The sequence below is a fragment of the Buteo buteo genome, chromosome 3 (assembly GCF_964188355.1).
Source record: "Buteo buteo chromosome 3, bButBut1.hap1.1, whole genome shotgun sequence".
NCBI lineage: Eukaryota > Metazoa > Chordata > Aves > Accipitriformes > Accipitridae > Buteo > Buteo buteo.
In genome coordinates, this window is record NC_134173.1 from 26,699,869 (window position 1) to 26,727,723 (window position 27,855).

The window sequence follows — 27,855 nt, forward strand, 5'->3', positions numbered from 1 at the left end:
GCCATCTGGGATGGTCAGCACAGCCCCTTTGTCTCTGGCTGAATTAAAGCAAGCACCTGCCCATCGGGTGGCAGCATTTTGTCGCCAGCCTGCTGCTGCTGGGCTGAGCAAACTCTGATATCTCATAGGATTTGAAGAGTGGCTAAATCTCATTATTTTCATCTGGCTGTTTTCATCACTTTTTGAAAAGGTGGTGGTATATTGTTCGTAGATCAGGATATATGCTGAATTTTGTATTGTTTCTGGCTGCTTAGCAGTTACAGGTCACTGAGGGTAGTATTGCATTCATCAGTGCCTTGATAATTTGGAACACTTAAAGAGTTTTCATTTTAATCCTTTTGCAGGAGCACACTCTGTCAATAAATCTGGGGTTGGGAAAATTAATTGTTAAAGTATTTGTTTTAGTTCTGGTTGATGATGTCATAACCAACACCTGTCCTTTATTTCCTCCCTCATCCCACAGAATATTCTGACACATTTTGCAAACAGTTTCCTATCTCCTTCCCAACTCATCGTGAACACAAAATGTCCTTTGTTTAGTGGGAATTGTTCCATAAGGAGCAATGGCAGATGGTAGCCATTTGGCTTTAAGGGTTATGCAGGGGAAAAAAAACTAAAGGAGAGGAGAATTATAGGGACTCCGCTGGCTTTATGAATAGGAGTTGGTTATCACACTCGAAACTTCTGTTTCTTGGATAATATGAAACAAAGTCTTTTCTGAAGGATGAGCTTTAGAACTTTTCTGTTTAAAAAGATCATGTTTAGCTCAGCATAGTGTTTTTTTAAAACAAGTAATATCCTTGTGTTCTGTATATTCTTAATTGGAAATTCTTCATTTTGTAGAATTTGAATGTCAGGTTTTCTTCTCCAAGGTAAACATGTATCTGTCAAAAAGGGTTGGGAAGAGGGAACAGCACTGGCAGGCATTAAGTGATTTGTACAGGAAAGGCTGTGGCCTCGAGCACTGTCTGCAGTTTTATTTTTTTGTTTGTTTCCTTGTGTTCACAGGCTTTTTTTAAAAGGAAGGATAACTTTATAAAGCAATGCAAAGGAGCTTTGTGTTATTTTAATACCTCTCCTTGAGTTAAAAATGTCTCATCCTTTATAGCCCTTTATATTGGTAAAGGTTATTAAAATCTTGAGAATGTCAAGGCTGATAGATTGGAAAGTATTTGAGATTATATACTTCAGTAATAAACTCATGGGGTATGTTTTTTGTACGCATCATTTTCAGCCTTTCTTAATTGAGTATATTTCAGTTCTAGTTTCACTGACTTATGTTAACCTGGAGACTCAGTGAGTGAGGACTAAAGTTGTCTCAATCTCTCTCCGTAGTCTGACCTGAAATGTGTCCAAGATGCAAAAGGAGGCTCTTTCTACAGGGACCATTGTCCTGTGTTAGGTGAGTTGAAGATAAAGTAAATCTATCTTGATGTGTGTTAATTATACTTAGTCTGGATTTCTCTTTCCTTTTTAAACCTTATCTGAAAGGACTGTCCTTACTAGTGAAATGTAAATGCTAGCATTTCTATGGTAGCATTTTTATGCATTAATGATAAATTGTAACACTTTTCTAAATGTATTTGGTATCAGTGTGCCAAGTGAATGGCAAGGGAGCTGTTAAGTATTGACTAAGCAGTAAATTGAGTCATATGTCTTATGTACTGTATTTCTAAAGAGCCAAACATAGCTGTGCATTCTTGTAAGACTGTCTTAAATATTCAGAGATGTTCAGTGAAGTAGCATGTACATGACCATAAACAGGAGTCATTCGAACATATAACTTAACCTGTTACTTTATACTAATACTAGCATATATTGTGAAATCTTGGTTGAGGTTTTCCATATTAGCTATTACACTGACTTATTCCTCTAGTGTCATAGCTGGGCTGTAGACATGTGCAGAGTATAAAAAAAAATTGCCAGGTGTTTTGGCTTTTGAAATATGGGCAAATTTTTTCTTAATTATTAATGTGTATTTCCTTGGGAAAACACCTGGTCATAAAACTGGACACTACAGAAAATTTTGCTTTTCTTCTGAGTTTCTTATTATACTTAAATGCGTAAAAAACCTTAGCTGATAATACTGGCTTTTCTAAAGTGATGAGAATTCTGTTTACTAGTCTTAATCTAATTCCTTGCACAAGTACTTGAAGTATGACCTGCAAGCACTATTCTTTTATTGAAAGCATTGGTGAAAAGGTGAAAACAGTAAAGGTCTGTTTTGTTTAGAAAAAACCCAGTTGTTCATGAAGTCACTTAGCTATTTATTGTCAAGTAAATGAATTGTTTGAAAGTAAAAAGCCAAGGCACTCTGATCGTTGTATCTTGCTTCTGTACTTAAAATTAATTTTGTCATTTTAGTCTGACATGAATAAAAATAGAAAAGTAGTAATAGGGTCTTACTGGTTCTTTATTACAGAGGTAAGCTTAGGTTCTTACGCATGCCCTCTATTTATTTTGGTTCTTGCTTTAAAAGCATAGGTCTTTGTTTTCTGCATGTAGCTTTTAGGGTGATATTATATTTAAATGCATGAATATTTATCACTAAAGATAGTAGGATACTATTCTTTGTTAAATTCTTCCCCTTCCACTATATTAAGTTGCTCTTAATGGATGGTGATGAACTCAGTTCATCATTCTTGCCACATTATGCTTCATTTTCTCAGTCTTACTCTTTGTTATAACATCTGTCCCTTTTATTTGCCTTCTGAACGTAGTTCACAAATACATTCATGCTGTGAATTTAAATGTATGCTTGCATTAAAAACTAGAAAGTTATTTTTGAAGCTTTGTGATATTTGAAATAGAGTGAGAATAATACTCCAGCAGGGGCCTAATTAATAATGGAGTAGTATGCAGTTGGGGCAAAATACTGAGACTGATTTTGTTCAGTACCACATTGGTGACCTTGATGATGAGATGGAATACAATCCCAGGCAATTTGCAGGTGATAGCAAGTTGGCAAAGGGGTGTGGTTGAAAGTAGAGCTTTATTCAGAAGAGCCTCAAGGAAGTGAAGAATTTGGTGAATGGAGACCTCCTGGAGTTCAACTAGAAGTGCAGTTTTGTACTCTGGTTGAAATAAGCCCATGTACCAGGAATTCCCAGACTCGGAATTGTGAATGCCTGAGCGAGGATCCTTGCTGAGGAAGACCTGGGTGTTACACTGAATGCCAAATTGAATGAGACAGCAGTGTGGCGTCATTGCAAATAAGGCAGATTTCATAGTTGGGTATATGAGGAGGATGGTAGGCAACAGAATAGGAAAAGTTATTATCCCTCTTTTGTCAATGGTGATGAAGTTGTGCCTAGAATTCTATGTCCTGTTTGTGTCACTGTCTGTCCATCTCCTCTTCCCTCCCCTCCCAGTTTTGAGAAAATGTAAAGGGTCTGATGGTGGCCTGCTAAAGTGATTAAGAGACTGAGAGGATGTGATTTGCAAGGAGGAGGAGCTGGGCTTGTTTATTCTGGTAAGAAGGAGGTTAATGGGTAATTGACTAGCCACCTACAACCACTTGAAGGGTGATTGAAAGTGATGGCACCAAAATTTCAGTAGTGGCAAATGTCATAAAAACAAATATGGTGGCCTTAAGGTGACTCAGGAGGTTCAGATCAGATATTGAAGAAATTTTCTGTTAACACCTACAGCTCTATATTGCAGTACTGGAAAAAGTTATTGAAGAGGTTGTGGAACCTCAGTCCTTGAGGGCTTTCAGTACTCAGATAAGCAAAGCCACAGCTGACATCAGCTGGTTGTTAGTTTGGCTTTGTGTGGGATATCAGACCAGATGACCTCTAGAGACCCTTTCTTCCAACTAATGCTTCTATAATTCTTTTCTGGTTTATAGCTCTTCCTTTCTTAGACTTCCCTGTCTCATCAGGGCTGTCTCTGGGATGTTTGCTGTCTAAGTTTTCTGTCTGGTGAGGTCCATATCAGTAGCTTTTCTGAAGAATTCATTGTTAACTTTGTCCTCAGCAGAAGTGGCTGTTCTCCATGTTATGTGTGTTTTGCTGTGAAGGGTGCACACTTAAAATACCGTTCCATCTATATGTTCTTTAAACTAAGACCAGGACAGAAAGAAGTCACTGAGTGGTCACAGAAGTTAAAGTCCATTGAACACAAGCATTTGTTCATAGCTGTGTTTTCTTTCTCAGCAGTTTCTCTTCGGTAGTATCAGATTCTCTTCTTTGCTGTTCTGTCTTATGGAGACTTTTAGTGCTGCAACTAGTGCTGCCAATATCTGGTGTGGATTTCTAGAATCAGTCTCCCTCCAAATAACATTTTTGTCTCTGTGTCAGGCTATTTGTTTGTACTTCCTTATTGTTACAGTGCAAGGACCCTTTCTCCATTATTACCTCTTGCTTGGAAGAGGAAAAACAAACACACACACCTGCTTAGAGACAGCCATATTACTAAAGGAACTCTGCTCACCCTGTCCTTTGCCACTGATGTTGCCATTGAACTCAACCTACATGACTTCTACAGTTGTTGTACTCTTCACCATTCTGTGGATGGCACAAGATACCATCTTGTTCTGGCAGTGAGGAGGTCCATAAGTGTGTTCTCTTATCAGTTAACACAGCTTGATGTGTTTGAATGTATGCCGTTTCCCTCCAGCTAATGAATTTTTGCTATGACACATCTTTAGAAAGCGGGCATTGTCCAGGGACAGTGTTTTAATTTTAAATTTGCTGGGGTTTTTTTGTTTGTAGTCATCTCCCTACTTAAAAGGTTAAAGATTTTCATCACTGAAAATCATTTTGCAGGTATTCTTTTGCTAGTGTTTTCTCCACATTCAAGTGCTGACCCAATTCAAAGCCACTTTCTGTGGGCCGTCTGCTTATCTTTCAGCCTCTGAGTGGATAGATGGCACTTTGTGTATGACTCTCAAAATTATCAGAGCTTTTATGTATCTAGATGTCTAACACCATATGATAGCTGTTACCATCCCAGTTAGAGCCCGTAGTGGAACCTGTCATAAGTATTTAGCATTTGCCAGTGTCATTGCTATTTGCCTTGAAAACTCAACAAGAAACACACAATTCCATAGCCAGAGGTTCAGAGTTTTTTTTTTACCTGTTCACTCCCTTTTACCTATTGGCCACTACAGTTGCAGTCATTGATTCTCAGAAATTAACTTCTGTTCTTTAAATTGTGTGGAAAATTAGTGTGGTCATGTAAACACTTTCTTCTTATTCCATTTCAGGTGAGCAAAATGGTAACAGAAACCCTGGTGGGCTGCAAATAGGTGACCTTGTAAACATTGACCTTGATTTGGAAATTGTACAGTCTTTGCAGCATGGTCATGGAGGATGGACTGATGGCATGTTTGAAACTTTAACAACAACTGGAACAGTTTGTGGCATTGACGAGGATCATGACATTGTAGTACAATATCCAAGCGGCAACAGGTTTGTTATATAGCCTTCATCATTGATTCTCATAGACTTCCTTTGCCTTCAGCACTTGTGATCACTTGGTACCAGAAACTTTCTGTTCTCCTTTTGTGTCTGTTAAGTTTTCTGTGAGAATTTTTATATTCCTTCTACAATGTGTAGTGAGGGCTTACCTTTAAAGATGCTTTAGTGGGAAAAGGAAGTTTGTTGCCTCTCTCACTTGGTGAAAATTTGAGTCTAAAATAAGGAATGACTTTCTGGACTACTTATTTCCAAAATGTGGTGGTTTAAGCAGTAATTTTTTTTTTAGTTACGAAGTATCCCATGGTTTCAAGAGGAATGGTAATAGCAATGCATTGCAGGTTTTCAGGAAAATAGGTTAAGAGGACAGGTAACAAACTTTTTATGTTGGGGATCTTGTCTAATGTAGAGTGACCTTGACATGATGTGTATCTACTGTCCTATTATTCAAAGGAATGTTAGTTTATGTAAATATGGACCGAGAATGGGAAGTGTTAGGGAAGCTGTTACCAAAACCGCTCCCTGCAAGCAGTTTAGGTTTGAAATTTGGTAAGCTGCATCCATGCTAACACGATTCAAACCCAGCTCTACAGCTGCATCTGAGCTAACATGTCCACATGGTTTTGTGTTGTCTTGCTCTTAAGTATTGGGCTTATCTTTAAAAAGCAGCTGATGACTGGAATATCATTTCAATTGTATCTGGAGACTGACCTGTTCAATTTGTCCAGAAAAGATTAACAGTGCATTATTCATTCAGGCTTTCCCTCAATATATTGTTTGTTAATATTGCAAAGTAGTGCAAAACAAAGCTGTTTCCCCAGCTAACACAAGCTGAAGGGATGCAAGTGGCTTTTCTTCTGACAGTCATGGCTGTAGAGCCAGTGAGAGGAGCTGCTCTGTATTGTGATTTCCTCCCTGCCTTTGCCCTTTATAGAGATTATCTGATGCTTCTCATCTAGATCACGTAGCTGAATGAAAATCAACCCCAGACCAAATGGCAGGTAAAGGAGAGGTCACCATATTATATATTAAAATATAACTCAGCATAAAAACAGCTAAATGCCTCTAAACCAGTAAAATTTATAGTATAAATTAGGATAGTTTGGTTAAAAATTGAGATGTATCTAGGACATCCATTTAATTGAAGAGTATTTTATAACTGAATGTTGCAGCTTTGACCTAGAGGGGGAGGGGACAAAATTCCATGTTCTTCCCATGTTTTTTCCTGGCAGTCCAATCCTTTGTGAGACAGCTTGGCTCTTCCCCTTTTCAACCAGATTGTCTCCTCCTCTCCCTGGAAAAATTAACAAACTGTATAGCTACTTTCAGGACTATTATATTGCTGTCAGCTTGCTTCCCCTTAGGCAGGATATTTCTTCATTGCTTTTACAAATCTACATCTCTGAAGATTACTGTGGAAATATTCAACTAAAGAGCCACAGACAAGTTTATGGACAAAAAATGGTTAACAACAAATTGCAGACAGTTTGTAGGCGTACAAGCAGAATCTTGTCCAACAGATAATTTTTAAACATTAATTTTGCTTTGCATGTTTAGAATCTACTTTAAATGATTAATTGTCTAGGTGGACGTTTAATCCAGCTGTTCTCACCAAAGCCAATGTTGTCCGAAGTGGAGATGCTGCTCAAGGTGCAGAAGGAGGTACCTCTCAATTTCAAGTGGGTGACCTTGTTCAAGTATGTTATGATTTAGAGCGAATCAAGCTTCTTCAGAGAGGTCATGGAGAATGGGCTGAAGCAATGCTTCCGGTAAGTAGTTGTATATTTGGATTCATAAAATGGTAAAACTTGTATAATATTTCTAGTTATGCTTGGTAATAAATATCTGGAGGTTGTGGGAGTCAAAGTGATTTTCTTCTAAGTTAGAGAAAGTGTATTTCATCAAATGTGGTGTAATACTTGCTCAGATTTAGTAATCTGCTTAGCCTGATGAAACTTAGCTGAAGGTATTAGTGACTGTACTATTAAACAATGGACTTGATAAAATTTGTGACTTACTATAGAACATTCAGATTTCTAAGTATTTTATTTTTAGTATTACTTGCATTTGATGTTTTCTTTAATGCAGACTTTAGGTAAAGTTGGTCGGGTCCAGCAGATCTATTCAGACAGCGACTTAAAGGTAGAGGTTTGTGGGACATCTTGGACGTATAATCCAGCAGCTGTCTCAAAGGTGGCATCTGCGGGATCTGCTATAAGTAATGCATCTGGTGGTAAGTTTGAAGAATAACCAGTAATGTATGTACGTCAAGTATTTGTGTTAATAAAAAAATGGTTAATAAGTACTAGCACATAGTTTGTATGCAAGGTTAATAATACTCAGGCTTGGGGTTTGGCTAACTGATGTTATACCTTTTGAGAAAGATAAAAGAAAAAGCTTGCAGTTGGTATGGAGATGTTGGTTGTTATCTTGATAAGGTGTAAAAACTCCAAATCGCATTTGGGTTTCTGTTTGGCCACAGTGCAGGGATGTCTTTGGAGGTCTGCTCTAAGGACTTTAAATGGTTGGAAGGGACATTAGATAGGAATAGGGACTAAGGCATGAAGAGAGTGTCCCTGGCTGTAGCAAGCAGACTCCTTGTTTAATAGGTGGTGTGGGATAGCAGGCATAAGCGAGGGATCTGTTGCAAATGGTTACTCAGGATAATATTCTTTCCATAAAATTTTTGTCTTAAAATCTAGTCAGACATCCTTTGACTAATTACAGTGGGATTTTTTTGGTGTCTGTGTAATCACACTTCAGTTCTGTTGAACCTGGTCTCATTCATCTAATAACGAGGCAGAAAGACTATCCAGTTGTTTTATGTTCTGTTGACTGTTTCACAGATCAATTAAACTGAAATGTTTTTTCCTTTTTTTGGTCACAGCTAGTTGTTTTTTTCTCTTCACATATTTGCTTTAATGCCAAGAAACCTTTCTACATAGTTTTCTAGACTTTTTCCTAGGGAGGCATAAATAGAATGAATTTTCTGCAATAAAGACAGTCACAGTGGCCTTAAAATTAGCTATAAGAGTAATAGGACTTGGTGTTTCAAATCAGAGGGCAGGATATACCTAAAGTTAAGCTAGAAGACTAGACTTGTTATATCAATATGTAAATTCATGTTTTTACCTCGTCCCCACCCTTCTATATTTTGTGGTAGGCAAAGCTACTTGTGGTTCAGTCAGCTTTTGAAGTGTCTGATGTGACAATCTCAACTGTCTAAAGGGTATTGGAGTGCAGTGCTTACTCGGAACTGAATAATAACTTAGAGCTGTCATTTTGTGGTGGTTTGTGTATTACTATGTACATGCCTTCAGAAACATGACAAATTTAGCTGTTATTTTTCTGTTCTTCTGTGATTAGAATTGTAATCTTAATTGTCCTTTGTTTAATAATTATAGAGAGATTGTCCCAGCTATTGAAGAAATTATTTGAAACCCAAGAATCTGGAGATCTCAATGAAGAATTGGTTAAAGCTGCTGCCAATGGAGATGTTGCTAAAGTGGAAGACTTGCTAAAGAGACCAGATGTAGATGTGAGTGTTCTGTTTGGGGAGGACCTGTTCTGGGAACCTGTAATACTAAAGGAAGTGAAGCTGTCCTAGATACTCCTTGCCAGTCAGTAGTGTGTCTGCATAGAAGTAGTACAGCTGGTTCCAGTGTCTCTTCTCCCATTTGTTGTCCTATGAAATGTGTTGGGGGTGTGTGAAAATAGTGCTTTACACCCTTTTTTGCCAGACAGATTTTGTGTTCTATTGTCTGCCGTGAATTAAAATACCTTCCAGCCTCTGTTTGCCAGAGTCGGGGCAGCAAATCAAACATTCACAATTAGTGAAGGGTCCTCAACTTCTTTTGTTTTGAGGGGGATAGAAAGAAGGAGAGTAGATTTGGGGGATTTTTTTTGCTGTTGTTGTGGGTTTTGTTTTTTTAACTCATGAGGTAGATCATCTAATCTGTTCTCTGTCAGATGCCTTATACCAACTTGTCTAATCACCTAGTACTGAAAAGTATAAAAGAAAATGCTTAAGAATTATAGGACTTGGTTCAGGGAACATGTTTTAAAATCACAATCAGATGTTTTTCTCACTACAGCAGTAGTAATTTTTGCAGATGAGAGACTAAACTCCTTCAGTTCTGAGGATTGATTTGTAGCTCAAGATTATACAAAACATGGTATTTTGTTCAGACTGACTCCTGTTGTTGCCATAAATTAGAAAACGAAGTTAAATATACAGCAGAGCAGAGGGCTGGTTTCATTCTGAGACCTGTTCTCAAAATCTTGCCTTTACAGTAGCTGAAAGATGAAAGTTTATAATCCAACTATCGTTAGGGTCTTAATGTTTGAAATAAATCCATTTCTGGCTTCTTTCCTTCAATCTAGTTAATGTTCCAGAAATAAAATAGAGAAGACATAGGAGATCATCTATATGTGCTCGAAAGGCAGCTGTCTAAAAATTGTTCATTTGATGCTTTCTTATGCATGCTGTTGCTTTAAGTTTTCTAATACACTTGCATGTATACTGCTAAAGTGCCTCATAGCTATGTGTGTATCTTGCAACTTACCTCAAAGTATTGATATACTTCCAGGTGAATGGACAATGTGCTGGACACACAGCTATGCAAGCTGCTAGTCAGAATGGCCATGTCGACATTTTGAAGTTGCTTCTGAAACAGAATGTGGATGTAGAAGCAGAGGTAACTTAAATATTTCAAAATACACTTTGTGTCTCCTCAAGTTTTAAACTTTGCTAAATAACAATTTTATTGGAGTTGACTTCTTTTTAAATGTCAGAGCAAGTGAAAAACTGTTTTTCTTACTATGATTATGTTCCCAAATTTGCCTCCTGCTAACAGTATTACAAAGGGTCAATATCTAATTCTTTAGCACCTGTAATTAAGTGAAATATAATGCTAATATAATAGAGCTGTGTAAGCTAGTCTGTGATTGTAGCAGATGAAGCCCCTTCTTTATTTCCTTCATTTCAACAGTAGAATGCGATAGGCCAGCATGCTGCCTGTGGCATTTGGAGAAAAAGATGTTGTTGGATGCTACATCTCCAACTTCAGATACTTACTGTGCTTCTTGTGTACATTGTTCAGTTGGGAGACAGTTCTCCATTCTTAACTAAAGCAAATTTGAGCAGAAAGTAATAACAGTATCTTTGGGTATGGAATGCCAACTCTGCTTCCAGTTTTTCAGGTGTGGGTTTGTTTTTTGTTGGTTTTTTTAACTTCATCCAAAATGGAAGGAGTTCTTTTGTTTAGGTTTTTTAGAATTATTGTTTGTGAGAAAATTATCTATCAGCATACTGTGATATTTGCATTTTGAATTTATTTTGCCTTATTTACTTACACAGAATGCACTGATATTGCAGCCTTTGTTCATTTTGTGAAGCACAAGAAGGAGCTGTCAGATTTCTCTTAAGAATATAAATTAAAGCCTAACAGAATGCTTAGAAGTTAATAGTGTGCCCAGTCATCACTTGCATAACGGAAAAGCAACTTTACAAGCTTGGACATTTAGATTTATATTGTATTTGATATACGGAAGTTATAATATGTTAAAACATTAATGAAGCAATGATGTAATTCTTGGAACTAAAATTGTTTTTATATTCACAGATACACCATTACTTTGTAAAGGTTTTCTGCTCAATTGTAAAGATGGCTTAGATTTGATGCAGTACATACTTGCTGTGGTCTGATTTCTGTGAAGTAGTTTCATTTTAGAAGTAGTGCTTTCACTGCAGTACATAGCATATACAGTTACAAACTAGACTAAGCTGCTTTTCATCTGTACTATGGGATCAAAGCTGCTGTGTTAATCAAGTGGTGGACTGATATGTTCTTCTCTGGTATAAGGAAGGGTTAGAAGCATTAGAGAGGGAAGTAGAAGCTCTGCTTAAACAGCTTCAAGATAATACATCTGGTAATCTGCTAGCAGTAGAATGGTTAAGAGTTCATGTTTGCTCAGGCTTCAGAAGTATTGTAACACTAGCATTAAAAAAATTTCAGGGATTTTATTTGAATTTTCAAGCCTTTTTCATGTAACTGAATTGCTTAAGTGAAGATGGTAATCCTATTTAATTATATAATTGCATTAGTTATTATAATTAATATATAATTATAATCAATAGATAGTATAATTACTAAATAATATAATACAATTAGATTAATCATTATATGTTTCAGGCTTTAAAAAATGCCAGGTGCCTATTAGTGATATGAAGACCCAGCAGAGCCATCCCATTAAGCAGAGAGCAAAAATTTAGTCTGTTTACTTCACTGTTGTGGTCTTTGGCATGGAAGCAATGGATAAAAATCCTTACTTTGCCTGCTTTATAGCTAAGTTGGATATATTTACATTTACAGTCACTGCTGCAGAGTATATACACTCATGATGACATTTTCTGGGGATGGCCTCGTTGTTGTCTCCTCTGTGCTTATGTCTCTCACAGCTTTATGTAGAGTACAAGTGGCCTCCATTTAGTCAGAAAACAATTTGTTACTGATAGGGTTCAGAAAGCCTGATGTAGATACTACATAGTAAAAATACATAGCCTTCTAGTCTGCAGAAATTAATGGGTATCAGTTATTATATTGTCAGTATTGACAATATTATATTGTTGACATGTATAGAAATATAGTGCTTTTAATATTTAGATTTATATCTAAATATAAGTCTTAGGACAGATGCAAGTTAGTTGCTAGCTTTTCCTAGGTATATTAATATGCTCTTGTGTAGAAAATAGCAGGATTCAGCTCCTGAGATTATTTGTTTTGATGCTGAGCTAAAAAAAAAGCACGTGCTTTCTTGGACCTCTTCTCATTAAAGTAGGAATTCTAAACATTAAGATTTTATAAAATCAGGGGTTTGCATCTCAAAATTGGAATATGTTAAAACTGTAAAATATTTAATAAATTACATGGGGTTTCATCAGTAAGTATCTCAGTGTACTTTGCAGACTGCAAATATGAAAAGACAAATTACTACATACCTGTGAAACAAAGTGCTCTGTAAATATAAATGTTGTAGCAGTTTAACACTACTGTCAGGCTCTTGATAAGTTTCACCTCCTAATGATCTTTATAACCAGATGACAGATACAGAGAAGTTCCCCTTTCTGATCCTTTCCCCTTCCAAATGGGCAAGCTTTGGCTTCTTTTGGCTGTTTGTGTTAGATGAGCCTGAGAAGCAATCCTGCTGTCTTAGAAGATGATTTCATAGCATGAGTTGATTTGGAAGGCATAAATATATCTTGTTTTCAAAAGCTGCTGTTTACTGCACTGACTGTCTTGAAAATCGTATTCATATTTCAAAAAAGTTATATTTGATAATTAGCAGATAAGTCTTCTTACATCTTTTTTAAAAAATGCTGTAATTAGTCTCGTTCTCTTGTAATTGTGCAAATACAATTTATTCTAAGAACTATTAATTTCTGCATTGATGTAAAATGTATTAGAAATGTGTTACACATAATAAAAATAACTTTTGAAAGACACTGCTGAAGGAGAAGCAAATTGATAAGAGAAATTAAGCTTACCCAGGAGAGACATCGTGTGCACCCTTGAGCAGTCATTATTTTTTTCCTCCTTATAGTTTTCAGTATCTCTCTTTTGTCAAAATTAAATCCTATAAATACATAGTAATATTCCACTGTGCGCAACATTTTAGTTAGAAACTAGCTTATGGAAGTTATTATTTTATTGAAATCTGATATATATCTATATATATACACACCTCCCATTTTACTTTTAGCTTTTGTATACTGTCATTAATGTTGAAATCACTTGATTAATATTTGAAAATGTTTCATGTAGTACAGTCCACTCTTAAGGATGTTAAAAATAACCCAAACTGACAAATTTATGACTTTCATACCTTAATTCTCAGTTTGGATGAAACTGAAACAAACTGAAGTTAATAAGAGCTTTAATGCTGTGAATTATCATCATAGAATCAGAAATTCTAATTAATTTCAGCATCAATCCAAAATTTCCTTTGGAAAAGGTTTATAAACTGAAAACTAAGACACGTGTAATCAAACCTAATAAATACTAGCTTAATTGTATGAACAAGGCAATTCTCTTGTCTTATACCGTGATTTGGAATCTGTAACACTTCCTGGGTTGCAGGAATGGTTACCCTGGGTTACCAAGTATAATGTGTTTGGGGATTGGGTTTTGTTTGTGGGGGGTTTTTTGGGGGGTCTTTTTGACTGTGGTTGTTTTGTAGTAAGAACCCAAATGAATCTATTTGAGTTTCTGATGAACACATCACACAAAAATTCAGGGCAATGGTTGTATATGGTATAGAATATCATATGCCATAGAATATGTATGTTTATATATGAACAGACTCTTCATCCTCTATTGCTGTGGTTTGAGCAATTGTTTTAATTAGATATTTGAATGGTATAATTTTTCTTTATCTTTAAAGAGAAATCAGATATGCACAATTGTCCAGTTTAAATTAATCTTCTTTAAATGCAAAGGAAATGTGGAATATACTGGGTCAAATTAATGTTTCTACTTTAGGACAAAGATGGAGACAGGGCTGTCCATCATGCAGCCTTCGGTGATGAGGGTGCTGTGATAGAAGTTTTGCACCGAGGCAGTGCAGATTTGAATGCTCGCAACAAACGCAGGCAGACTCCACTTCATATTGCTGTCAACAAAGGTCATCTGCAAGTTGTAAAGACTTTACTGGACTTTGGCTGCCATCCTAGTCTCCAGGTAAAGTAGACAATAATGTATATTTACTTTTTAACTACTGAATTTTATGATCTGCTGTATGTAGTTGCTGTGTATAGGTGATAGAAGACTAACGGAAAATAGGATTGAAGGGAATGGACCTTGTGAAGTTACCTGTACCAGCCTCTACCTCAGCATGTGATCAGCTGTAATAAAAATGCTATTAAATCTATTCGTTTTTTTGACAGCTAGATAGGCACCTGATTTATTCTAGCCAGTTGATGTTAATTGGTATTTTCACAGACTGTAGTTATCTGTAATTGTTAATTTTCTTTCCAGATTAATTCCCCCTCTATCGAATCCACAGCTGTTGGCTCCTTCTGCAAGGCACAGCTTTGCATTTTTTGGCTGATGATACTGTGGAGTGTTTCACTGAAAGAAAACCTTTTTCAGGATTGACCTATCATTGATGAACTATTTAGCCAGATTCTCTTTTAAAAAAATGTTCAGCCTTTTATCTAAAAAGCCCTTGTACATAGGGCCTCCAGTACCATAATTTCACAGGGAATTTTATCTTTAATGAATGTGGTGGAAGCTGTGACATAGGAGTGCAACCTCCTGTTGAGAAGGTAGAAGCATGCTATCAAATAAGCAGTCATCCACATTCTGCATGAGCTAAATGCAGCCACATGCAGTATATTAGTAAAACAAATCAGAATGGGTAAGTTTGAAGAGGTTTGCAACAGAAAGAAAAAGCTGTAATGTTCTGGGCAAATCAAGATACACAGTAATAACACATTTACCTCCTTGTTTTGCCATGTCAATGATCAGTGATTTTTCTGAAGCTGTATATCCACATAAAAAAAAAAAAAGAGGAAACTTTTTTTAAAATTAGTGAATATAGTGATTGTTTAGTTATCTGCTTCCACCTGGGTTTATAGGTACTGTCTTGATCTTCCTGAGGTTGAGCTGTTAGCCAGCTAACATCTGTCCAGACCCTATTTAGTGTTTGTTGAACAGTAGTTACAATCAGAAATCTGATGTGTTGAGCCCAATAAAGGGTGACTGTATATCATATAATGATACATAGGTAGCCAAAATGGATGTGTCTGACTTTAAATTATAGAATTCTGTCTGGATTGAAAAATTCAGTAGAATGGTGCTATGAAACTCCGCCTGGAAAATATAATTGTCATTGAAAATAATGAACTTTCAGATTCTGCATGTGTGCTGAGGAACTCTGATGTGCAATTGTGAGTAGGTGATTGATTTGGTGGATGAGAGCACAGGGAAGGCAGACAGAGGCATGACTGGAATTTAGCTGGCCAGCACTGTACTACTCAAGCAAATTCACTGTGTAAACAGAAATATGTTTGTCTGTAAACAGTAAATTCAGGAAATATGATCGATTAAACCAAATAAAAGCTACATAACTTAGTTTTGGCAGACTGGTTCACACTGGTTCAAGTGTTTACATATTCTGGCACTTTTTGTTTGGCAGTTTTTTATTCTCTCTGTAAAGACTGTAAAGATTTGTTTTTGTATTAGTGTATTGCTAAAATGTCCAGTTCCTGTGTTAGTTTGCAGTTGAGTCAGTGTCAGTGACAAAAGACTTCCTGACTTATATGGTGTTAGAATTTTACTGGAAGCATAAATCTAGAGAGTTTGCCTATATAGCGGCAAGAAAGCTTAAATGGATGTGTTTTCTCACTGTTAGTCTAGGGCATTCCTTTTCAGTCCAACCATTTGGGTCCTTGAATAAGTACTGTACAAAATGCTTCTAGGAATAAAAAGTATTTTTCCCTTATTTGGGATATTTGAAAAATAAAACATCAAGCTAAAAATATAAATTCTTTGCCTGTTCAATTATGCACTGAAATATTTTCATGTACCTTGTGTAATGTAATCTGGTATAAGCCACAACAAGTTTAAAAGCTTAATATTGCTTATGACATTGGCCTTTGCTTCATGGAAAATGATCTGCTTCAGTTAAAACAAGAAATGTGCCTAAGTTTTTCTTGGACTGCATTTTATTTTAATTTGCTTATGCTTTTATTTCACACCATCTTTGTGGTATTATCTTTTACATGGTTAATTGCTGGCTCAATCTTAGACTTCATCAGTCAGAATTCCCTGTCTCCCCCTGTCTGGCTAGTCTCCTCTCTGTTGCATTAATTTTTGTTGCTGTCCTATTACTCATAAATTGTAACTTAGGCATCAACTCCATCTGGGTATGAGACATGGAGAAGTTGATGTCTACACCAGTGTCTTCAGTACTATCAGATGCAAGGCATGTGTGAGTTCTGGTAGTAGTGTAGTCATAGAAGACTGGAGCCCTGGGTGGGTTCTCACTGAAGGGTTTTCAAAACCCAGAGCAAGATCAGAAAGTAGCTTGCTCTGAACTCTGCAGTAGAGCAACACTTTTAGGTCTGAAGAAGCTGTTTTGTGTTTGTGTAGTCAGTTTTTTTCTAGGGATATTTAAGCATCCTTTTTCTTCAGTGTGGATGCATGTAGAAATTGATGTAAGCTGTTTCTGGTTTTAGGATTCTGAAGGTGACACTCCACTTCATGATGCAATAAGTAAAAAGCGTGATGACATCCTTGCTGTATTGTTAGAAGCTGGAGCGGATGTTACTATCACCAACAACAATGGGTTTAATGCTCTTCACCACGCTGCACTAAGAGGAAACCCTAGGTAACAATTGGGTTTTAAAGATTATTTTATCATTTGTAAAAGGAAAACAAGTGCATGGGAGGGTAGAATTATGGTATTCTTTCAAAGATCCTTAAACCTGCATGCTATTATTTCTTAAATTTTGATGTTGCTTAGATATGCGTCTTTCTAATACTTGGGAAGCCATTATTAGAATGAAACTAGTAGTCTGCTCAGTTCAATGCTGTATTCAGGTAACTCCAAATCCTTGGGAAATATCATATGGCGGCTGTAAAATTTTGCCAATAAATGTTTTCATAAGCAAGTTATTAAGTAAGATCTTAAGATAGGATTTGTAAAAATGTTTCCTCCCCCTTCTCAAATATTGGGAAAGGGATTTAAGTTTTTAAGAAGTATGTATTTGTGAATAATTATTATTAAAGGTGCCATGCAGTTACAAAGTGATCTTAGGATTGTTGCATTAAATTGTATTTGTCAGTACAAGAAACATTTAGTTTTGTTTTCTTAAAAGTATGTATACAAGGAATTTTGTATTTCAGCTTTTATATAGCAACTTACCTGAAAAAGTTAGTTTTGAGGCATAATTTTTTTGTGCTAGCTGCATACTATACATCTACATTCAATCTTTGGTTAAGATAGCTTTCAAAAACTATTGCATAGGTAGAACTTAATGGAAAACTTGCTGCATTGCTGGTTGCTTATTACATTGTGGATAAATGGTATTCTTCAGAGCTGTCAGTCTAGCAAGACTTCAATATGTTAATCATGTGGTGGAGAATTTGGTGTAGTTTACATGAAATAAGTGTCTGTGTTTAACTTTACTAAATTCTGCTACTTTTCACTTGAGTGAAATTGGACAAATAAGGCTGTATATTAATGTATGGGAATAAAATCTGGGTTAGTCTCTTAGATCATAGCTGTAAAGACTGATAGTTAAAAAGTAAACATAAGCATTTATACATGTATATAGAATGGAATCACGCTTCACAAAGTAGAAGTAGCGGTTGGAAGTGTTGATAGGAACAATAAATGTGTTTACAGTTTTCTACAGTGCTCATAAAATGTCTATAAGAGAACGTGTCAAGGACCTAGTGAAGGGAGCTTATTTTTGGCATTCAGGAGACAATTCTTTCAAGTCTGACTTGGTAACTTACTTAACACAAATTCTCCTTATTTACATAACAGCATTAGCCAGGAGTACTGTTCCCTGTCTCCAGTTACCTAGATGGGGTATTTTGGGGGTTTTGGTGGGGGTTTTTTCTTTGTTTTTTTGGTTGGTTGGTTGGTGGGGTTTTTTTGTTCTGCAATGCTTTCCTTAGGCTCTTGTGAGAGGCAGGGAAAGGGGCGGGGGGAGGAGGCGGTGAGGGAAGCTCTTCATAGGGATGCTGAAGATATTTCTGTGTGTGAATGTTTTAGGAGCTGCAGGCTTTTTCTTTGATGGAGGGATCCAAATTGTAGTTCAGACTGTATCAGTTTGACAGTTGGCAGCATGTGAGGCATAGTGCAATTTTTCCCAGAGCCTTCTCTCCTTTACAAAAGCTTTTACTGGAAGAATAGGAAAATGTTTCCAGTATTAGTGATTTGAACCCTGTGTTGGTCCTGCCCATGCATGGGTTTTCACTTGCATCTAAAACAGTTAGATATCTAAAGCTGTTAGGTATCTATTTTTCTTGGTTGCAGTTATATCTGAGCACTTCTGAAGCATGTAAAAAGAGAGAATCTTGTCTCCATCACAGAAGTAGTAGTTTTATTTGTTCACAGCATTAGATATTTTATACATCAACCTGGGAAGAAATTAATGAAAACAAAAGCAGAAGAAATCTATTTTGACAATTTTTTAACTTTGTTTTTTGTCCTGGCCAAAAAACTATTATAATAATTTGATTAATTTAGGAGTTAAGTTTTATTTTATTAGGATTTTAGTGATGGTCACTGATTTCATTGATTCTGTAGTTCTACTACTGGCCTCTTTCTGAATGAAACCAAAGGTTTTATATTTGCCACTTTGTTTTTCTAATCTGATAAAGAACAATGGATATTACCAATCTATTAAATGCACTAAGCACCAGCTATTTAAAACACTGTTAAAAATAACCACTTGAACTTTAGCTTGTAGCTGGTATGGGTCACAAGCAGAATGTAATATATTCTGCTTGAAACCTTACTTAAGGACTTGTCTTTCCTAATCTAAGCTTTCCTGCTCCACCTAAACTGGAGTTTTTGTGGCTTCAAGCTGTGGTGCCTTATATGGAATACAGTGCACTAAATTCCCCTTAAGGTCAAATATATAAAGAAATGTTATTTTATAAAAGTTAAACATATATTCGTATATGTATGTAAGTGTGTATGCATGTGTGCGTAAATATCTACATTTATAAAAATAAAATACTTACTATATATATAAGTATTGTTAAAGTTCACATCCATCTTCCTAGTTACTGATGATAAAATAAATGCATGTGTTAAGTGCCTGGGTACCACAATAAAGTGAACTAGATTTCTACAGAATTTTTTCTAGTTGATATCAAACAGGTATTTGGAACCAATTTCATCTTCAGTGCAACACCTATTCTGCTTCTTGCTTGAGTTCTGACCTTTCCTAAGAGTAGGGAGATAGATCTCTACAAAAAAAAACCAAACCCACACAAAACCAAAACACAACAACACACAAACTGTGCTGAGGAGAACATTTGGAGGTCTTTAATTTTTCAGATGAAAATGAATGCTTATATTTTATTTTAAACATTTGAATATTAGATAAATATTATAAGAAAGAAAGCATTTATGTCAAATAGCTTAGATATTTCTCAGCACTTAATCTTCCATGACAGTTTGGTGGTGTTTTCCAGAAGTCAAGGTGAAGTGTGTTTTGGAGACCATCCTATTTATTAGTGGATTATTTCTCCTTTTAATAATTTGCTCGTGTTCATACCTTGTGAATTGGTATAGAAACAGAACTTCTGGTTTTCATGCTAATGTGTAATGTTGAAATGCAGATTGGATGCTACTCATTTATGTTGTAGGTAGCTTTAAACTCATGCATGGGAGAAGGAGATGAAAAGAAATTTGAAATGAAGTATGGGGAAGTTAAGATTTTGTTTAATACATGGTTTCTTGTTCATGATTTTTAACTGAGCCAGTCATATTAAAAGTGCATTTATTTTGGACTTTTTTTTCAAAGTACTGAAGTACTGTGAACCTCAAAGCTTAGCAGACTTTGCCTTTTCAGTGTTAATGAGATTTTTCAGACAGAAAAAATGAGAGTAAAATTTGAAAATTGTACAGATTGGTTATTTTTTTCCATGTTATCAACTCTTGGTTGTGTTTGATCTATTCGCATACCTGTGACTTCAGATTTTTGAGCTGAAGACATGACTGAAGTGTAGGCGTATTTTATATCCGTTGCCCCAGTTAGTTTTAGATTTGCATTGTATCTTGTGAAGAAAGCTTTATTCACACTGTAGCTAGCATCTTAAATAGAGGCTGCTTTTAGAGCTGACCTGACTCTGCACGTGCTTACGACTAGTTCTTCAGAGCAATAAATTCTGCTGGACTTTAAATAAAAAATTTAAAATAGTCAGCTAAGATGCAGATTTCATATCTTGCTGTCCAATAGCAAGGAGTAAGTCATCTTTGTGTTCATAAACTAGCAAGTAGGAGGTTGTGGTTTAAAATGGAATTATATTTTTTTCCCATGCTTGTCTTAGTAGATCTCTCCTTGTTTTTAGACTTGCAGATGATTTGAGCTGGTTGGCAGTGGAATTTTTAAGTGTTTTTAGCGATGTATTTGAGAGATGGGGTTTCTCACCTGTACTTAGTGTTAATGAGTGTTTCAGGGACTTTTTTGTTATATCGCCATGGAGGTCCTCACAGAGACAAGTTGTGAGGTAATCAAAGAGTTGTACAATTATTTTTTTAAGCCAGTAAGAGGATTTTTTGCTTTCAGATTTGCAGTTCCCACAGTAAGTGTAGGTTGAAGCTTAGTTGAAGCTGAGTGCAAAAAAAGCATGCTCCTAAAACCCCTTATTAAAGTATTATGTCAGAAAATGCTTTGAAAGAAGACTTTTGTTCAAGTTGATTTGGGGAAAGAATATAACCTCCATGAGCAGACCTATAATTAGATGGCAGATCAGCCTGTAGCTGTTGAGGTCAGTGACAAATTTATTATCTTTAAATAGTAAATAATATGCCAGCATGTGCAGGATGGCAAATACAGTTCCTTCCCTGTGGAGTTTCCTCCCTTGTGCAATTAAAAAAAGAAGGGGGGGGGTGGGGGTGGGGGTGGCGGGGCGGCACAGAAAGAAAGGTGCCCCGAAAGCAAACTTACCCTCCGTTGCCAATACTGTTCATGATCGCTTCCTTTTGATCAGTTGTTTTTGGTCAGTTCTGTTACAAAGGGCAACATACTTGAGGAAAAATACAAGAGACAATAAATCATTGGAAAATGTGTTTATTTCACTGTTTACCTGTTGTCTTTATAAATGTTGTAAGAGATCAGTTTTCACTGAATGTGGACAGAATGTTGAATACCAGTAGCTGTTTATTTACAAATAAAACCTTGAAATTTTGAAATGCAGAATTTGCTACACTCCTTGTTACCTTCCATCTTCAAGGTGCCTAGAATAGTTGAACTCAACTGTAGAGAGGACTGCGTAATTACTCTGAGCAGACTTCATGTCCAGTTTTAAAAATAGGAGAAATCCTGTAGTGATCAATGCATAGCTACAGCTGGTTGAAGGGGACCAAATCCATTGAAGAGGTGATTTGGTTCCATTTTACCAGCTTTAGCAAAGCATTGGAGTGCAGGAAGGTTATAATTCAGTAATGCATTTTTAAGTACATGAACAGTTCAAAAAAACATGCGGCTTGCTTCTGTGTTACATGTTTTGTTTCTAGTCAATGCAAATTTAAATTCCTTCACTAATTTAGAGACGGCAGAATGGAAAGCTGTATACCAGCAAGGCCTGTACAGTATCCAGGTTTGTTCCTTTCTCGAGTATTTCCTCGAGGATCTTTGGATGAGTCTCAAATCAAATTATAATTACAGTTTTAACTTTTTTCTGTCTGCAATAATGAAATTCTAGAGTAGTGACCAGAAACTGTAATCTTACAACTTCTACTCATGTAGAGCTCCCTTGCCTCTTCATGTTAAACTTTACAGGGGAAGAAGGTTTCGGTTTCCCCTCACCCTCCCCCCATTCATTTTTTGGCAGTTTCCCTTTTGCAGCTGCTGTAATGCTGTAGTTGGTTAGCACAAGTATAAATGTCAAGTGCTTTCAATTCCATTACTGTATCTCTGGTTAGTATTAACTTTTTAGGAATGATTATATAATATAGCAGGATAGATTATTTTTTTTAACCCTGATAATATATGTAAAAATGTTTAATGCCAGAAAAATACAGCTTTTAAAGAATTATTTGGGGTTGCATCTGATTTCTTTGAAATTAAGCTCTTTAATACATTTGTGCGTGCTCACATAGCTTTTTTTTTTTTTATGTTGTATGCTGAATTCTTTTTGAGCTTTGACTGCAGTGGGAAGTAGGGGGCAACCTTAGTTCAAGCCATTCACTAGTAATGCGTATGTCAAGTATAGTCTACATCTGTTTGTTGCGTAGTCTGATGCTGGTGAGAAGATTTATGTAAATACATTCCCAACACTATGTATCCTAATAGAAACATAGCAGGTGTGTCACTTGGACTTAAGCATTAAGATGGCTATAAAATTAGTTTCTATTTTTACCAGTTATACAGGAACTGTTTTACAGATACAGCTGCTCAAGTGCACTTTTGGATGGCAATACAGTTTCGTGTACTGGCCATATCGGGACAAAAAACGGCCGTGGAAAAAAAGCCGTGTAGCATTTGATAATGTCAGCATCTGTTATCCCTGTCAGTCACACAGTTGAAATGTTTGAGTTACAACTGTGTCAGCAGATGCCCAAAGTTCAACGTGTGCTCAGTTAAAATTGAACAGCTGATCTAAGTGATGGATGTGACATTTTGGAGTGACTGGATATGTATTCTTAGAGATATGCTAACATGAACTAGCAGGAAGCAATGTCAACATATAATTATAACTTTTGTATCACTCTGAACTGTCACTTTGTTTCGGAATAGCATTGCAATGTTATACAAAGAAGGCAAGAAAGAACACAACATGATGAATTGCTACCAAAAACCTTTCAAAATAAATTTAAGCTGTTAAAAAGTTGGTCTCATTATATAGTGGAAGCCAAATCAATTGGTGATGAGAGCAGGAACTCTTCAGGAAAAGAAGTAAATGCTTAGCATTTAACCCCTCTGTAAAGCTGTTGGTAATACCAAATTGCTTCTATGAGCATGATCAAGTTCAGTAGTATTGCTCCATTTAGAAAAGCTACTACAATTTGATTTGTTTCCCACTGTAAACCAGGTTTCAATTTAGATGTTAAGAGAGTGTAGTCTTCATGCCAAAATATCTTCTCAGAAGTAGCTTTTAAAAAAAAAATAATATTTTACTTAAGAAAATGGTTCTGATAAGATAATGTTTCTTGTATATATGTTGTTCTGTAGTTTCAGGTAATAAAAATAGCAGGCTATGTAGAGTATTAAATACTTGAGAATTCTATGAGTATTTAAAAATAAGATTCTCTATCTAAAAATTGTGTATTGCCTTTTTTATTTTTCTTGTGTTTTTTTATTTTTCTTGGTTTTTTTTCTCCCAGACATTTTAGTAAGCACAGGGGTACAGTTAGAATCTTTAACCTAGGCCAAATGTGCCTACTTATTCTGGACGTATCCTATTTAATAACTGCCTTTAGAAGGCTGCTGTCATGAATAGGAATGGCTGGATTGATGAGCCTGGAGGTCTTTACTCGTATTTTTCCTTGTTCCTGAATTTGATGTTGAGTGTCTTTACTTAGGGATGGTATGTGCCGGTATATTTTAATTAATACCACTTTTAGAACTTGAAATTGTTGCAGGACTATTTCTTATGTAGTTCTTACAATTTCCTGGGTGCTACAGAGTCATATTTTCATGGCCAATTTTCTTAAATTTGTATTTAAAAGAAATTCAGCTTATTTGAAAATGGTGTTTAAGATAACTTACCTTTTAGGTTGTAGTTGTCATTTGTGTTTTCATTTAGGAATCTGTCAATAGCTTTAATCTGCTGACTAGCAACTGTGGCCTAGAAATCTCTGTATTGTCACTTTCTGTGCATAAACCTGACACTGCACTTTGTGTCGAAGAGCTCAGTGAGCGTAATAAGTGCTGATTTGGAGAAAATTCTAACTTAAGTCTCATATATTAAATTGCAGAAGTTATCATACTCAATTATTTTGGCTATCCGTTTCTCTAAATCACAGCCTTAACTTCTGAGCTGTTTCTACTTGTGTCTTAGTTGCAACCTGTAGATTAAATATTCTATGGTAGACGTAAATTTTAAATACTACCATCTGAAGTACACAGAACTGGCTGTGATTAGTAGAACAATGGCTTGTTTTTAATGAGATATGTTTAGATAATCAGGCTTTTAAGATTAGTTTAGGATCTGTTAAGTGAGGAGTACTGATAATGATAAATTTTGCAGCTATGCTGCAATCTTAATTGGTGCATTTCAAGGGTTCATTTCCAGCCTTGTTTTGAATTCTTTGTTTACAACTAATGTTCTGTTTATCAGCTGTGAACAATTCTTCCTACCCACTGTTATAGTCACTTAATTTAATGTTTTGTGATTTGTTACTAACAAGTATGAGTTATTTTGGCAATACCAGCTGACCCTTAGCAAGCTAATTTGTCACATGAATGTCATTCAAACAAGAGGGAAACCTGTTTCTTCCAACAGCTGTTTAGTTTCCTCTTACTGGTTGTTCCGTGCCTGCCAAAAATACATACTTCTTTACATTCCATAGCATTGTATGTTCATATGGGTACATAAAGAAGTATGTACTCTGAGCAGGTACACAGAGTTGCTCGACTACCCGTCAGATGAACCTGAAAAGTATTTTGCTGCTTTCCCTTGCTGTCATTAGGTAAAACTCAGGCTGACAATTCTTGGGAAGAACAATGTTATGATTAACTGATGGTAGAAAATAAAACTTACTCTAACTGAACTTTGCAATGCAATTTACCTGCACAGGGGCTTAAGGCCGGTTATAGTTCATTGTTCTGGGATGGCATGGACTTTAGAAGTGCTTTTCCAGTTTTTTGCAGCTTCTTGCTGTTCATTCTGAGTGACCACGTTTGAGTGGAGAGTTGAATCGCTGGTAGCTTTGCAATGTGTTTTCTTGGAATTTGTAGTTGTATTCCACTGTAAAAACTTCAGCTTCCTCCCAGGTCGTCTAGCTGGTGTACAGTTTGCATCTAGTGTCCTGAAGGGAAGTATAGACTCATCTAATACGGTAGTTATAAACTTATTTTCCTACCCTCCCCAGTCACACTTCCATGCTTTCAGCATCCCATCCCGTATTTTGCAAACTCTTTGCAGGTTTATACTTATTTCTGCTGTAGTTCAGAGTAGTTTGAAAAAAAACAACAAACAACCCGTAATAACAGCACATGCCACTGGTGATCCTGCTTATCATAAAGATGATGACATTGAATTAAGAAAACAACCTCTAACTGCTGTGACAGGATTTGGATTGTTAGGCCAAAGGTCACATGTGAAAGCTAATACCTATTCAATGTTTCTGCAAGCACCTTTTTTTTTTTTTTTAAATTGCCACTCACCTGCTTCAGCCAAAATCTTGTCCACACTTGAAATATTTGAATCAACTGAAAAAAAACCACCAAAACCCACCCAAAAGTCCTCAAAGAAACATACCCCAAGTTTAACCCTGTTTCGTCAGACTCTGTGCCTTGGTTTGGAATGGTAGTTAAATCTTTGATGTACATTACAGGTTTGACTTCTAAGGGGCTGTCAGATACAGCTTATGGTTGCTTAATTTGTATTTCAGGAGCTGATTGGGGTTACAGTAAAGAGTAAGCTTTGTCTTTACAGTATTAGAAGGTAAATTTGAAATAAGTTTAACAATTAGTAAATGTAATAGTCATAAGGAAAGCTGAGAGCAGAGGAAGTAGGAATTTCTGCAGCTCATGACAAAAACCTAGTGCAGCTGACAGAGAGCAAATCAGAGTGTAGCAGTAGCTAGCACAGTACTACAAGGAGAAACAGCAATGCAGCATTAGAATCACAGCAGTCACATTCTAGTTTTTAAGTAGGTTGTTTTCATGTACATCTGAGATAAAGCACCTTGAAAATTTTGCTTAGACCTACTTGAGAACTCAGCATTGCACTACCACACTGTTTATTAGATTTTCTTTTTAAAGTTGGTCATTTTTGTAGTTGTGCATAGGAAGATAAGAATATATTTCACTGAAATGAACAACCAGTTAATGGCATTGCAATTTTTGAGTTTATCTTCTTTAAAAAGAATTCTGCCTACCAAGCACGTTGGGGTTTTTTGACTATGAAATTTGGATTAACGTTGTTTTCTTTCAACCTGCTCTTTACACTACAAATGCTTGATACTTTAACACACTCAAAATTAAGCTGTTCCCAGAGTAGAGGGATTAACATAACAATAAAAAACATTTTAGTAAATAAGATATACATGCAGAAAGTCATAGGCATCCTTTAAACGTGCAGAATAATGCAGGTCTCCTGATGTTCTATTACCTGTAAGCTTAGTATCATGCAGCATTTGCAGTTGGCAGAGAGGTAATGACCTAGAGACACATCAGCAGCAGCCATCTCATCCTGAGTGCTCTCTCACTCTATTCGCTGAATCAGCTCTTCATTACATGGGAGGGGGAGGCAAGGGGGGGTGAATGTCGGTGCATACAGTACCTCACCACCTTAAATAGATAAAACTTAAAAGAAAAAAAAAAAGCATGAAGACGGGTGCCTAATTGGCACCTGCTGCCTTTCTTGGAATGCTAAAATATGGATGATGTTGTATAGAAATTATACCTTATGTCTGCTGGACTGAGAGTTAAGACTCCAAGGATAGATGCTAGGAAGCCAAGGGAAGGTGAACTTAGCCCCACTGTCAGATGAAAATAATCACAGGCAAAAAGAAAAATAAAAACCCAACCAAAAACCAAAACCAAGCCCCCAAAAGTTGGAGTCGCTTCCAAAAAAAAAAAAAAAAAAGCACAAAAAAGCGCGATCGTCTCCCCCCACCCCCGGCAAATATTGGTTTCTTCTAGTTCCTTAGATATTGCACTGCATCTTTTCTTGCTTGAGGTTATGTTTCCAGGCTTAACTGTAGGCAGGTCTGTGTTGAAGCTACTTTCCATCTTCAGAGGTCAAGTCTGCTAGCGAGGTCAGGGCTCCCACACGCACACTACAGAAGACACTAACCGTATTTCCCACTTAGAGGGCACGAGCAAAACTGTTACGGCTTTATAGGCAGCTAAGCATTTGAAACATGCACTCCCAGGCAAACAGGCTCTCTTGTGCCTCTCTCTTCCCTGACCATATTTAGTCAACCATTGCAAAAAATAGTCTCTCAGCTGTCGATTGTCGATCCGGCAGCGGAGGGAGCCTCTATCCGGCTCTCTGCCGATTGATTGTGCAGCCTGCACTTCCACCGCCGCTCAGCCATTTGTCCCCAGGTTTTTTTAGCACTGCCAAATAAAGTGCTCTCTCGTGTTTCCAGTTAGATTTCCCAGGTTTTCACTGAGCTTGCGCTCCTACTAGTAAACCCTGATGAGGTTGTCACTATACTTAGAAACGGGGTGGGGGGGCGGGGGCGGAGGAAGGGGGGGGGGAGGGGAGAAAATAAAAAAAAAAGGGAAAAAAAAAAAAGGAAAAGGCAGCCCTGCTAGTAGCAAGGCAAGGACTTCGCAGAGATACAGAACAATTAATACGTTGCACTGCCGTGGCAGGTTGTGTAACCTGGCTTCTTGATCACTGAAAAATGCCACGAGTGACAACACGCTGTTTAACCTGAGGTCTAAGCGGCCTTGCATATGTCCAGTTTTAAGCTTTCACCTGCAAAGTGTGCTGTTGTTATTTATAAATAAAAATTGGTGTTGATTTGTGGCCCCACGTCACCATATTCAAATCAAGTTAGAAAT

The 27,855-nt window shown here is 36.5% G+C and overlaps 1 protein-coding gene and 1 long non-coding RNA gene across 6 annotated transcripts in view; one reads left to right on the forward strand and one right to left on the reverse strand.

Annotated features, from left to right (window-relative positions):
- The window catches only part of MIB1 (MIB E3 ubiquitin protein ligase 1), an 81,261-nt gene that overhangs the window by 22,173 nt on the left and 31,233 nt on the right, over positions 1-27,855 (forward strand). For all 3 annotated transcript variants that reach the window (XM_075023111.1, XM_075023112.1, XM_075023110.1), the window contains exons 5-12: positions 1,336-1,402; positions 5,210-5,414; positions 7,006-7,189; positions 7,509-7,653; positions 8,825-8,958; positions 10,010-10,117; positions 13,961-14,158; positions 16,660-16,811. In XM_075023111.1, coding sequence (XP_074879212.1) covers positions 1,336-1,402; positions 5,210-5,414; positions 7,006-7,189; positions 7,509-7,653; positions 8,825-8,958; positions 10,010-10,117; positions 13,961-14,158; positions 16,660-16,811 — 1,193 coding nt within the window. The remainder of the gene's footprint in view (positions 1-1,335; positions 1,403-5,209; positions 5,415-7,005; positions 7,190-7,508; positions 7,654-8,824; positions 8,959-10,009; positions 10,118-13,960; positions 14,159-16,659; positions 16,812-27,855) is intronic.
- Positions 18,131-27,273, reverse strand: LOC142028987 (uncharacterized). Of its 3 annotated transcripts, none has more exons than XR_012649771.1 (4): positions 26,744-27,267; positions 26,450-26,643; positions 24,903-25,142; positions 18,131-21,196 (listed from the first exon to the last, which is right to left on the reverse strand). It is a non-coding gene; the product is annotated as an uncharacterized LOC142028987 (long non-coding RNA). The 3 variants fall into 3 exon arrangements; XR_012649770.1 differs by lacking the exon at positions 18,131-21,196 and adding an exon at positions 22,374-23,263; XR_012649769.1 differs by lacking the exon at positions 18,131-21,196 and having other exon boundaries at positions 24,881-25,142; positions 26,744-27,273.